Source organism: Lycium barbarum, chromosome 8 (genome assembly GCF_019175385.1).
Source record: "Lycium barbarum isolate Lr01 chromosome 8, ASM1917538v2, whole genome shotgun sequence".
In the NCBI taxonomy this organism is placed as follows: Eukaryota; Viridiplantae; Streptophyta; class Magnoliopsida; order Solanales; family Solanaceae; genus Lycium; species Lycium barbarum.
In genome coordinates this window covers 2,790,324-2,803,724 of record NC_083344.1, presented here as the reverse complement: position 1 = coordinate 2,803,724, position 13,401 = coordinate 2,790,324, and the positions used below count along the sequence as shown (strand labels likewise).

Here is a 13,401-nt window from a genome sequence, read left to right as displayed (position 1 = left end):
CTAGAAAGTAAAATTTGGCCAATATGTGTGAACTGCAAGATTTTCTTTTGATTTTGAGATCCATTAGACCATTTGATTCCTAGTGGTGTTCTTGTATGGCTAATGCGCACCGGCTTCTTTTCTTTTCTGCTGATTTGCATATCACTAAATAAGGTGCAAATTTTGATCCACAAGAAGCAACAGTTCTCATGTTAAAGAACAGGTTATTAAATCTTGATCTTGTTACAAAATTTCTTCAGTTTCTAATTGAGTGCACCAGGTAGTGAATGACTACTTCTTTTGTGTCGAATTAGCTTCACTTGTTTTGTCCTTGTGTACCTTACTTGTATCAATTTCATTGCATTATAAAATACGACCTTAAAATCTACAAAATTGCAAAACCCGAACCAAATCGATAAAACCGACGAAAGCGAAACCAATAGAATTTATACTATAATGATTTGGTTTGGTTTCAATATTAAAAAAAAAAAACGACTTAATTGGTTTGGTTTTAACCAAAAATCGAGTCAAATCGGACCATGAACACTCCTACATATGGTTGATGCTTAGTAAAAAATGACTGATCTTCAAATATGGTGTCTAAAGTTAATTTTGATAAATGTCAAAGTCAGATACCCGTATACTTATTTGGGCAATTCGCAGTAATGCCTCTATTTTGGGGTGGTCTTTAATTTTTTTTTCCATCAAAATGAAAATATTTAAATTTTGTCCTTTGTCTAAAACCTCAGGGTTCCGGATTCGAACCCCTTGCTCAGGCGAAAATTTTAAAAAAAAATCGCTAGGCAGAGGTTGACTACAAACTCTGCCCCATCGGGCATAGTTTGCAGGCAAATTATGCCTGATGGGGCAGAGTTTGCTGCAAACTATGCCTTAAGGTAGAGCTTTACAGGAAAACTATGCCTTAGCAAGCTCTACCTTAAAGGTAGAGTTTTGAAGGCAGCATTCTGCATTGCGATTTTTTTTTTGTACTGAGCTGGGATTCGAACCCAAAATCTCGGGGTATTAGGCGAGGCCGAAAATTAAAGTCCACCAATTTGAGGGTCAAAAATTAAAGACCACCCCAAAAGAAGGAAAATACGCGCAAAAAAATGGGGCAATTTGCAAAATTGTCCTTCGCTGGGGTGGTCTTTAATTTTTGTCCCTCAAAATGGTGGTCCTTAACTTTTGCCCTTCATGCAGAGAAATTCTGCCTTAAGGGTCAAATTCTGGCAGAATTTGTAAATTTCTGCCTTAAGTGCAGAATTCTGCCTTGCGAAATTCTGTCTTGCGAATTTATTTATTTTTTTAACTGAGTTGATAGTCGAACTCATAATCTCGAAGTATTAGACGAAGGCCAAAACTTAAAGACCACTAATTTGAAGGGCAAAAATTAAAGACGACCCCAAATGAAGGTAATCCGTGCAAAAAGAAAAGTACTTATTTCAAGAGGCACCAATTTGGGCCTTCACATTTTGCGGTGAAGAACCCAGCCCACTAACATCCACCCAATCTCTGTCGTTCTCTTGTATTGGGCTTTCCAACCCCTTTGCCAGATCTGTTTTTCTCCTTTTTTATTGAATTTTCTTAAAACAAATTCAATTTCTCTCACTGGTTAATATAAGTGAATCACAATTATTGTTTGTTAATGATACCTAAATTCAAATTTGAGTGTACAAACCTCTCTAAAATAGTTCTTCTAATATTCCATTACGTGCCTACGGGGAGTTGTAATTTAGAAAGGGTAAAGTCCAAATTTGACTGAACAATCTAAAATGGTTCAAATATACCCTCTATTAATAATTGAGATCAAATATATCCTTGTTGTTACGAAAATGGTTATATTTACCCTTAGTGACTAAAGGTCAACTACTTTATCCGGTTCAAAAAGAGTGTCCACTTAGCCTTTTTTTGTTGGTTCAAAAAGAGTGTTCACTTACCAAATCAAGAAAGTATTAATTTAATAATTCCAGATTTGCCTATTAAATGCTAAGTGACCAAATCTCAATACCTATTTAATTAAGAATATTTTAGTCAAATTACCTACTGTTTTATAGGAGTTGGCATTTTCCTAAAGGATGTACAAATAACTAAGTAGACACTTTTTTTGAACTGGAGAGAGTATTAAGTCTAACGTCCACCACTACTGCAGGGACAAATCAAGTACTGAAATCCCATAATTGTGATGCATTATAGACGATACCGATCCAAAAGTTCTTGCTTGATCTAATTACAAGGTATGCATTTATTTGCCATTATGATGGCTGATCATTGCTCAGTAATGATGACAAGCAAGCTCACTTGCCCCTCATAACAAACAATTTTTTCGCTGGGCATATATTTATTTTTTTCACATCAAAATATTTGCAAGTTATGCCCCACTCTTATAAAGAAATTATGTTTCACTAGGCATAATTCGATTTTGAATGATAAAAATTAAAGAACAGCCCATTTTAAGGGTAAAGCGTGTAATTTCTCCTTCTTTTTTTGTTTGCTTTGCTTTTCTTTTTTCTTTACTTAATTCCATATCTGTCACTGGTTAATGTAAGTGAATAACAATTATAGCTTGCTAATGATACCTAACTTCAAAATTTAGTGTACAAACCTCTCTAAGATGGTTCTTCTAATCTTTCCATTACGTGCCTATGGAGGAGTTGAAATTTACAAAGGGCAAAAGTTGACAATGCAAAATGGTTCAAATTTATCTCTATTAATAATTGAGATCAAATATATCCTTGTCGTTACGAAAATGGATAATATTTTGCTCTTGTTGAATAAGGGTCAAGTATTAAGTCTAGTGATCTCCGCCACTAATGACAAATCTGGATAATAATAATAATAATATTACTAATATAGTGTTATTAGAAATTAATTAAAGAAAGATAATTCCTTCCTGGATTTCTCAATGAATAATTGAGCTGAAATTGCTAGTGCTGAAAAGGTTTATAGTCTAATGATGACACAATTAGCTACTAGCTATATATGCTTTTTAATGACTTTCATTTTTTAAATTTGATTGGATGTAAGTCTATGAACAATGATAATTATCGGCGTGCCACAACATGAATCAGTTAAAACAACAGTAAACATGCACTCCATTCAGACAAAGATATAATTTGCATGGCTCCACCAATTAGAAAGACAAAAATAAAAGCTGAAAAGTCCGTAACGAGAGCGAGAATGGAAAAGAATTGAGAACACATATAGTTTTTATAATTCAAATAGAAAAAAATCACTACATAAGTTTTTAAATATATTAAAAGCTATGGCACAATCATTTGTTTATCACTCAGCTGATGAGTTTTCTTTCTAAGATTAGGTATTTAGAAAATTCACTTTTTTATCTTTTTTATGTATCGGTATAGAAAAGATTTATACAATTCGGTTATTTAAGGGATAATAACATATAATTTATTTAATAAAATTAATTGGTAACCTAGAATAAATGATAAATAATCTATTGTAACAGATTAAACTAGAGTAAAAATTATATAAAAATTATTATTTTACATATATATAATTTAAATCAATTTAAAAATATTCGATCACACAAAAGCTGATATGTGGTAATGTAGAGGCTTAACTAGGAAATATAACAAATTAATGATAAAGACAACAACATAATTACATCTAAATCTTAAATTCATAGCTTTTAAATGTAATGAATTGATCAATAAGAACATTAGAAATTAAATTCATCAAATTTTAACTACGCCTATGAATACAAGGACCAATTCAAAAGGTTTTGAACTTTGAGGGGAACATTGACCAGCAAAATTAACTTTGTGAACGCATGCACCACGCGTAAATGATTATCAAATTCACTCTTCTTTGTTTAGCTTTAGTTATATATCAAATAGTTCTATTTAAAGATATCTTTCATACAATTTTATTTATTTATTTCAATTTTTTATTTGGATCATTAAATGCAGACTTATTATGTGAAAGACTCTTATTGGTACCATCAGAGTGTAAACTTTGATGGTAACTCTCACTAAAAAATGATTTGTATCAATAATTCTAATTTTACGTACGTTATTGGTGTAAAAAGCATTTCTACAATTGTGTCATATAAAAAGTAATTTCAAATTGCTTTATTTAATAAATATTGATTGATAACCAAAAATAAATCATAGAAAAATCATCAACTGGGTGGATTGTATCAAACATTTCTTCTCTTAAAAAGACGGGCAATTTGCACGATTGCCCTTCTTTTGGGGTGGTCATTAATTTTTGCCCCTCAAATTGCTAGTCTTTAATTTTTGCCTTTCGCCTAAAATATCCCGATGTTCTAGGTTCGAACTCCGACTTAGTCATAAAAATAAAAAAATAATCGCAAGCCAAGGCTTCGCGAAAGACTGCCTTATGCAGCAGACTTTGCCTTAAGACATAACTATTAAGGAAAAGTCTGTCTTATGCGGCAGACTTTGCCTTAAGGCATAACTAAAAGTCTGCCGGATACGGCAAACTTTGCCTTATAAGGCAGACTTTTAGTTAGGCCTTAAGGTAAAGTCTGCCGCATAATACAAACTTTTTGCAAAGCCTTACCTTGCGAAATTATTATTTTTTTGATTAGCGGGGGTTCGAACTCAGAACTTCAGGGTATTTCCGGCCACCTTTTTAATTAAAGGGCAAAAATCAAATACCAACAATTTGAGGGGCAAAAATTAAAGATCAGTGACTTTAAAGGGAAATCCGCGCAAAAAATTGTAAAGAGACCGGCTCCCAACCAAGCCCATTAAGGACAATTCAACTAGGGGTGTCAATATAATTTCAAAAACTAACCAAACTGATTTTTAGGTTTTTTTTTTCCCATTGAAACCGTAGGTTATGGTATGAAACTATAATCGAACCAAAAATTAGGTTAGTTTTTTTATTTTATAAAAAATTTCAAAAAATTCCCGAACCTAACCGAATACGTGTGTGTATAGTTGTTGTATGTAAAATTTAAAATAGTAAGTACTAAAAAAATTGTCTTGAACCTTGGTACTAGGGCCTTGGAGTTTTTTTTTTTTTAAAAAAAAGGAGTACCATACCAAATCTAACACCTATTGCTGCTACTACAACGACTCAAATACTCAACACTGCTTTGTTCTTCATGATTATCTCAACAACTGAAGTACTCAACCTTTGGTCATTTATAAATAGTAAAACACTTCTTTGATAGAATAATGATCATGTACAGCTAAAAGAGACTATCCACGTTACAAAGTATGCGAAGGTACACAGTCGTAATGGTTCAATGAAATCAATTATAGGCACCAATTTAAATCAATGTATAAATTTGCCGCCTCTTTATAATAAGAGTGGTGCATCATGTGATTATGGTAAACATAATGAGTATATTGCTTCGGTTAATTGCCATTGTAGCATATTATAAAGGAAAAAATATTTTCATTATATGTTATTGTAAATTTTGGGTATTTAATTCTATCAAATTTTATCGGTTGCGATAGCCGTTAGATGACGTTTCAAAAATAAAAAAATTTACCAAACCGTATCGATACCGACACGACTGGGACGGTTTTGAAAAGTCTAATTTTGGTTATACACCATAGAGTAACCGAATTATTGGTATAGTACTAATTTCTAAGAATAACCGAACGACCTGAACCATTGACACCCGTAAATTAAACCCGACTAAAAATCGGGACCGACAGAGCTCACCTTTAATGGCCAGGTTGGGACCGATCCATTCCAGTAGTAGAATTTTACAACACAAATTTGGATTATTAGTTGGGCGTTAATAACGGGTACCAAACTGAGGGTGAGAATCTTTAAAAAAATAAAATAAAAAAATAAACAACCTAGTATTAGGTTTACCACCAAAGATGCGGTGGAGTGGTACCCTATGGTCCTTAATTAGATATTTCAGATTTGAGTCGTAGGAATAAAGTTGCCTTTGATAGAGAGTGTTTTACCCTTTCATAGTAGGATTTCAATACATAAATTTGGATTTTGGGCCCTAAAATGGGTACCAAACAAAGGGTGAAAATTCAAACGAGAAAATGAGTATTAGGTTTACACCATAGTGAGGTGGAGCACTGGTACTCCTCCGTCCTTAACCAGAGGTCTTTGAATTCGAGCCTTGGCATAAAGTTACTTTATCTTTGATATAGACCCTTTTCACCCTCATATACAGTATATATGGTAGGATTTTCCGACACTAATCTAGGGCCCTGTTTGTCCATAGATACCAAAAAAAAAATCACTTTTTTTTTTTTTTTTAATTTTGGAGTTGGAGTTGGAGTTGGAGTTGTGTTTGGCCATAGTTTTTGCAATTATAGTTTTTGGTGAAATGTAGTTGTAAACAAGTGAAAAAAGTGATTTTTTTTTTTTAAAATAAGTCTTTTAAGTTTTTGGTATTCCGAAATACAACTTCAAGTTGTATTCGGAATTCTCATGGCCAAACGCTGATTCCGGAAAAAAGTGAAAAAAAGTTCCGGAATAAAGTGAATAATTCTTATGGCCAAAATGGAGCTAGATTAGTTGAGTCCTAAAGTGAGTACCGTACACATGGCGACAATCCAGAAAGGAAAAAAAAAAAAAGAGTATTAGGTTTAAATCTCTCGTGAAGTTGTTAATACAGTAAGGTGGTGTGTTTGTGGCTGCTAAGAATGCTTGTTGTGTTCATAAAGTCTGAATGTGATACATTGACTTTGACTTTATTGATAAAGAGGTAGATTATTTTTGTTCTTCAAACACGGTGGGGAGGGAGGAAATGATTCAACGCACACATATATATGGGTAACGTTTCTAAGGAAAATAGTACTTTTGATCTCTTAATAATTGGAAAATTCTGTTTTTGGTTCTTGTTATATAAGATTCAACATATTTAGCCATCATTTAATTAAAATATTTATTTATGGTCCTTTTATATAGGAAATATGTTATATTTCTATTGTTTTTAGAAGAATACAACCCCAAAGATGTAGTAAATATACAAGTTTTATAACACATGAGTAATTAAATAGTGAAAAGTTAATTATTCTGAAAATTTGTGAATATTCACGAATAAAAAGATCAAAAATGCATATTTCAAGTAATTAAAAGTGAAATGTGCTTATTAATCGGATATCACAAGAACTAAAATCAAAATCTACCAAATTATCAAAACTACTGCTATTAACTCATTTTATATTACTAGTCTATTTTATTATGCTGTAACATATAATTTGCTTTATCTTGTAGTTATTAATCCTATTTTTATTAAATTAATAATATGATAGAATATTTAGTTTTTATACTACTAGTACATAATGAAAGTTAAATTGCGATTTGAAAATGTTATACCATTGTTTTCTTTTCTAAAAACAATTGTTATACCATCTTCAATCATTTTCATAGTTTACAAAGTCAACAAAAGTTATGATATGTTCGAATTCATGGGAACATTTGGGGCCCTCCCATCAAAATTTGTTTTTATGTATGATTTCAGTTCAAGGTGGTGGATAAAGGATAATCATGATTATGGTAAATTATAAAAAAAGTGTCCACCTTTATCTTTTAATTTTTCTTGATTCTCTTTCCTTGTTTTTCCAACTTTTCTTCTACCTTTTTCTATTACATTGTCACCGAGAAAAAGGTGATTGAATTCTAAAGCCAAATTTTGCTATTTTATCTCTTACTTGTTACCTAAAAAATAATACAAAAAAACTTGCTACAACAGGCTATAGGTTATACTTATAGTATAAAAGTTTTACACTAAAATATGCTACATAAAATAAAGAGTTTAATTAGATACACCATTATTAAGTCATCAACTTATCGTTAGTTATTGCAGTAACTTGTCTTATTTTCAAGAGAGTTTAAGTTATATACACTGTGAGTATAATTTTTTTTTATACCATTAGGTCATTCTTACCTATTGTAGCTTGCAACTTGTCTAATTTCAAAAATTATAAATCTCACATTTTAAAGAAGCTTACCTACAAATATCTCTGATTGACCTCATACTCTAAAAAGGATTTACATTGGCATTATATATAAGTTAAACTATTTTCAAGATCACAAATTCCGCATCTTACGGATTTATCCATAAAAAAATATTAAAAAATTACACTAACCGTATATATAACTTAAATTTTGAAATAAATCCCTATTATTATTATTATTATTATTATTATTATTATTATTATTAATAACAATTAAAAAAAAAAAAAAAAACATGTCCCACAAGAGAGGGCCATCTCTTTGGACAAGTGCAATCTATGATTTTTGAAAACAAAAGCCTAAAGTTTGACAAAATATGGCCAAAAAACTACTCAACCAACAGCAAGATCTCCAACTTGTGTCTTTGTCCTCTTATTTTCTTCTTGTCTTAACAACATTTCACATTTTTGTTTCTACTTAATTTCTCTAAATTCAAATAAATTCAATAACCTTTTCTCTTCACCACGGCCATGGACAAGCACCACCATCACCACCAGATGCCTCTAACCAAGTCTGCTTCACGCCAGAGATATAACGAATGGTTCGTGTTTTATATACACTGATAGTGTAAAAAATTACGTTATCGGTATAGTTTTACCTGTCGTAGTATGTCATTTATCGTGTTTTGCATGTTACAAATTTATGTTTTGCTATATAAAACTTACCAAGTTTAAGAGAGGAGACAGTTTTGCTGTCGTTAGATTGTGTGGCAAAATCTACACTAATTGGATTTGAAGTAACTTGATGGTGTAAATAAAGAGATTTTATACTGTCAGTGTATATTAGTTCTAACTTGGTTGGCTCATAAGGTGGAATTTCACATTTTACACAAAAATGTTAAGTTTTTGTCTCTGCTAATTGGTAGTTTTACATGTTATAGGGTATTTCGAGATGTTCCCAGTGATATAACAATAGAAGTGGATGGTGGCATATTTTCATTACACAAGGTAAGCCTCTCCATTCTCGCCGCTTTGTGGATCCAACATTTAAACTTGACGGGTTTAAGGTTCTAAGTTCTTTGAAACATTGAGTTTAAAATTTGATATTTATACTATATTTTCGAAGTTTTCATGTATACATCTATGGCCTATGACGAAAGCAGAGAAAGCAGACTGCTGACAGAGAAAGCAGACTGTATAGCCCCTAATGTTTCCTTAAAGCCTAAGTCTAAATATGCAATGCAAGCCCAATCAAGACTTTGCAATTACCTTCTACGACAAATTAAAATTTTATATTATTAATGCATTGTATAATGACTGGACCTCGGATTAGATTGAAGAGCCCGATAGGAAATCTAAATAGAGGTAACGAGTCTCCACCAATAAGTTGATATTTTTGTTGTATCAGCCATTCTCATTTCAAATCAAAATATGTATATTATTGTATATATACATTAATATATATGTATATATACAATAATATACACTAGTTATGTATAAAATATGTACATATTATATGCAGGGGCGAATCTGTGTGCAAAAATTGGGTCACGTAAACCCATGGTCGCTCGACTAAACTCAGTATATATTATGTATATAATCCTTAAAATATATCTAATACTAACTGAAGGAACACATGGTCAAACTGAGTGGAGCACTGGTTAAGTGTTGGGTTTAATCCCTTAAGGTTGTGGGATCGAATACTACTAAATGCACTTTTGCATCTTTTTTTTAAAAAAAAAAAAAAAAAAAAAAAAATTCTAAGGTGAACTCATCCTCTTGAAATCCTGGATTCGCCTCTGAAAATATGTCTATGTGTATCTACAAGAAATATAAATTTTCTGGTTATTTATTTTTGTGGGTGGCTATACAGTGTAAAAATACCTTATCCCATGCCTATGAGCTAGTTCAGAGACCATAATATTATAGAAATTTCCCTAACACAGCAGAATTGTGGTTTCAGTTTCCCCTTGTCTCGAGAAGTGGACGAATCCGGAGGCTTGTAGCAGAGCACAGGGACTCTGATATATCAAGAATTGAGCTTGTTAGTCTACCAGGTGGATCAGAATCATTTGAGTTAGCAGCCAAATTCTGTTATGGTGTCAACTTTGAGATTACATCAGCAAATGTTGCTCAACTCTGTTGTGTATCCGAGTACCTCGAGATGTCAGAGGACTACTCGAAAAACAACCTCGGTTCCCGAGCTGAGGAATATCTCGACAGCATTGTATGCAAGAATCTTGAAATGTGTGTTGAAGTCTTGAGGCAATGCGAAAACTTGCTCCCGCTTGCTGATGAGCTGAAAATCGTTGGTAGATGTATCGATGCTGTAGCGTCTAAAGCTTGTGTTGAGCAGATCGCTTCAAGTTTCTCGCGCTTGGAGTATAGTAGCTCCGGGAGGCTGCATATGAGTAAACAAGCCAATTGTGAAGGTGATTGTTAGTGTTTGCCCTGAATTTCCTACCTTATTTAAATTTAATCATAATTGTGTTTTACTTCAAAAAGGTTTTCTGGTGGAAAAGGACTCTTCCATATTTATCCTTTTCTTGAGAAAACGTTGTTGTACTTCTATAAATTGAACACGCTTCCCTCTCGCACAATAAAACAATAGTTTTTATGCTTTATTTCATACTAATTTTCACATATGTAAGTCAGTTGACCAAACCATATTAACATATTATGCTTCTTTCTAGTATAGTTTTCTTTTGTTCCTAATTTATTCTCGTTCAAGATTTATTTTCTTAGCTTCCGCTTGACGCCTTGTTAGTAAATCTCAACAGACTGGTGGATTGAGGATCTTTCAGTTCTTCGTATCGACTTGTACCAACGTGTCATAACAGCGATGAAGTTTCGCGGTGTTAGGCCCGAGAGCATTGCAGCATCACTAGTGAGCTATGCACAGAAAAAGCTGATACAAAAGCCCGTTTCCGGTTCAAATGTCCAAGAAAAACTCGTGGTTGAGACAATCGTGAGCCTGATGCCTGTAGAGAAATTCGTCATTCCCTTGAGCTTTCTCTTTGGATTGTTGCGAAGCGCTGTGATGCTGGATTGCACGGCCGCTTGTAGGCTTGATCTCGAGAGACGGATAGGATCTCAATTGGATATAGCTACTCTGGATGATATTCTAATTCCTTCGTTTCGCCATGCTGGTGATACATTATTTGATGTTGACACAGTGCATAGAATCTTGGTTAATTTTTCACAGCAGGAGGGCGATAGCGATGATGATATGGAAGATGTATCAGTTTTTGAATCTGATAGCCCTACTGCAACGCCATCGCAAACTGCATTGTTCAAAGTATCTAAGCTGGTTGACAACTACCTAGCTGAAATTGCACCAGATGCAAATCTAAAGCTGAACAAGTTCATTGCTGTAGCAGAAACATTACCAGCACACGCGCGTACTGTCCACGATAGCCTTTATCGAGCCATTGACGTGTATCTCAAAGTATGTATTACCAACTTATTTGAAATATGCTTGAAAAGTTTTGCTAGTTTGAACGAGCCCTTCGTAATTTCACTCCAGGAGATACGGTCAAACACCTCTCTAATGCAGTTTTTTGTCAGGATATATTTTGGTTTCTATAGCGAAATGCTATCATAGAGAACATATAATATAACATAAAATTAAAATCGGTTCCAAAAAATTTAAAACTTGGTTATTATAGTGACATGTTGTTATAGAGGATGGTTGTTATAGAGATGTCTGATTGTATATGCAAAATGTTTATTTCTTAGAAGATGAAATTGTTTGTTAATGACTTAATTGAATATGGTTCTAGAATAACAATGCTAACTCTCCATCAAGAGAGTTAAGGTTCTTTACCTTGAGATATACACAATCATTCCCTTTATAAAGTTATTTTAGATATGTCCACTCTTTTTTACAGAAAAGGGGTAAAAAATATGCGTCTACTATAAGACCTACCTAAATTTTACCCTCCGTTATACTTTGGATCCATTCGTACCCTTGTCGTTAGTAAACTGTCTTATACTTTCCGTTGACTTTAGTGGAGCTCCAACTTGAAGTATAATAAAGGTAATTTCTAACTATACTCCAAAGTAATTAGGTAAATTTTGGAGGTACCTGTGCTGGTGGGAGGTAGCAAGTACCCCGTAGAATTAGTTGACATGTGCGTAAGTTGTCCCGGACACCATGGTCATTAACACAAAAGCTAAATTTTGGACCTACTTCCTGAAGTATTTTGACACACCATCCATGCTTCGTTAAACTCACAGACAAGTATGAGACAATTTGTGGATGGCAAGGGTATGAATTTCCTCAAAGTATAACGGACCGTAAATTAAGATATTTTGTATAATAGAAGGGTAATTTGGACGCGTTCCCTTACCTCTATAGAGTTGTTTTCACTCATTTTTTCCTATTCAACCCGTTGGTTGCTTTAACGAACTTTAAGTTTGTTCATGAATCTACATTCCAGGCTCATCAAGGCTTATCAGATCCAGACAAGAGGAGACTATGCAAATTGATTGATTTTCAAAAGCTCTCACAAGAAGCAGGTGCACACGCTGCACAAAACGAGCGCCTTCCCCTCCAATCAATCGTACAAGTTCTCTATTTCGAGCAATTAAGGCTTCGAAGCGCCTTGTTTTGCTCGTACCCTGACGATGACATTAAGCCAATGCACCAATCTTGGAGGATCAATAGTGGTGCTCTAAGTGCGGCAATGTCTCCAAAGGACAATTATGCTTCGTTGAGACGAGAAAATAGAGAGCTAAAACTTGAACTAGCGCGGATGAGGATGAGATTGAACGACTTGGAAAAAGACCATGTTTGTATGAAGAGAGATATGCAAAAATCTAGCTCGCGAAGGTTTATGAAATCTTTCTCGAAAAGGATTGGAAAAAAGTTCAATATTTTCGGACATAGTTCTTCCAGGGAGTCTACTTCTCCCTCGAGGCACTCAGAAAGAACTGATTCTAAGATAACTGATAGAACGTAACTATCGATGAAATCTTAATCGGATAATGTGTTTGCTTGTAATATTTGTTCCAGTTCACAACCCCTATTTTCTCCCAAATCTTGTATAGGAGCTGCAAAGATATGCTTTTTGGTAAGCCAATTTTTTTTTTGTTTTTGGATAAGGCTATAGAGTTTTTGTGACTGAGGGGCGATGAAGGATGTTATCTTATTAGATGTATACATTTTGAATTTTTGTTTTGCATATGTATACGTAGTTCAAGCTGAAAGCAATGCATTCAGTTGAACCCACAGAACTCGCCCTAGATCCGCCTCTGCAGTGACGGTGCAGGCTAAGGTCACATCTTGCAAGCTCGGACTCTTATTATGAACTTCACAATGTACTCAAACTCAATCTGCAAGCTGAGTTTGAGCAAATCTGTTTGGAGCAAAGCCTTCGGGTCAAACTGCAGACTTTGAAACTCGGAGATGTTGGGCCTAGGATTCATTCTTCAGGACTTTTGCAACAATAATAAGCTCTTTATGTATTTACACACGACTTTAGCAGACCTTTTTCTCTTGTTGAAATCACCATTTTTGCCACGAATACTAAGAAAAGAACTAGAGGACAGA

At 33.6% G+C, this 13,401-nt stretch overlaps 1 protein-coding gene across 1 annotated transcript; it reads left to right on the top strand.

The window, feature by feature from the left end:
- Nucleotides 1-7,770: 7,770 nt before the first annotated feature.
- LOC132605688 (BTB/POZ domain-containing protein At5g48800-like) lies at nt 7,771-13,313 on the top strand. Its single transcript, XM_060318872.1, has 5 exons — nt 7,771-8,449; nt 8,789-8,855; nt 9,811-10,279; nt 10,628-11,295; nt 12,290-13,313. Exons 1-5 carry the CDS (start codon nt 8,379-8,381, stop codon nt 12,809-12,811), a joined length of 1,797 nt encoding a protein of 598 aa, XP_060174855.1. The 5' UTR covers nt 7,771-8,378; the 3' UTR covers nt 12,812-13,313.
- The last annotated feature ends 88 nt before the right edge of the window (nt 13,314-13,401 follow it).

What these genes read in the sequence shown, in the direction of transcription:
- LOC132605688 (XM_060318872.1), top strand. Translation starts at nt 8,379, where the DNA reads ATGGACAAGCACCACCATCACCACCAGATGCCTCTAACCAAGTCTGCT. An exon ending in CGCCAGAGATATAACGAATG is followed by an intron (nt 8,450 to 8,788) that starts GTTCGTGTTTTA and finishes TACATGTTATAG; the next exon opens with GGTATTTCGAGATGTTCCCA. An exon ending in CCATTGACGTGTATCTCAAA is followed by an intron (nt 11,296 to 12,289) that starts GTATGTATTACC and finishes TCTACATTCCAG; the next exon opens with GCTCATCAAGGCTTATCAGA.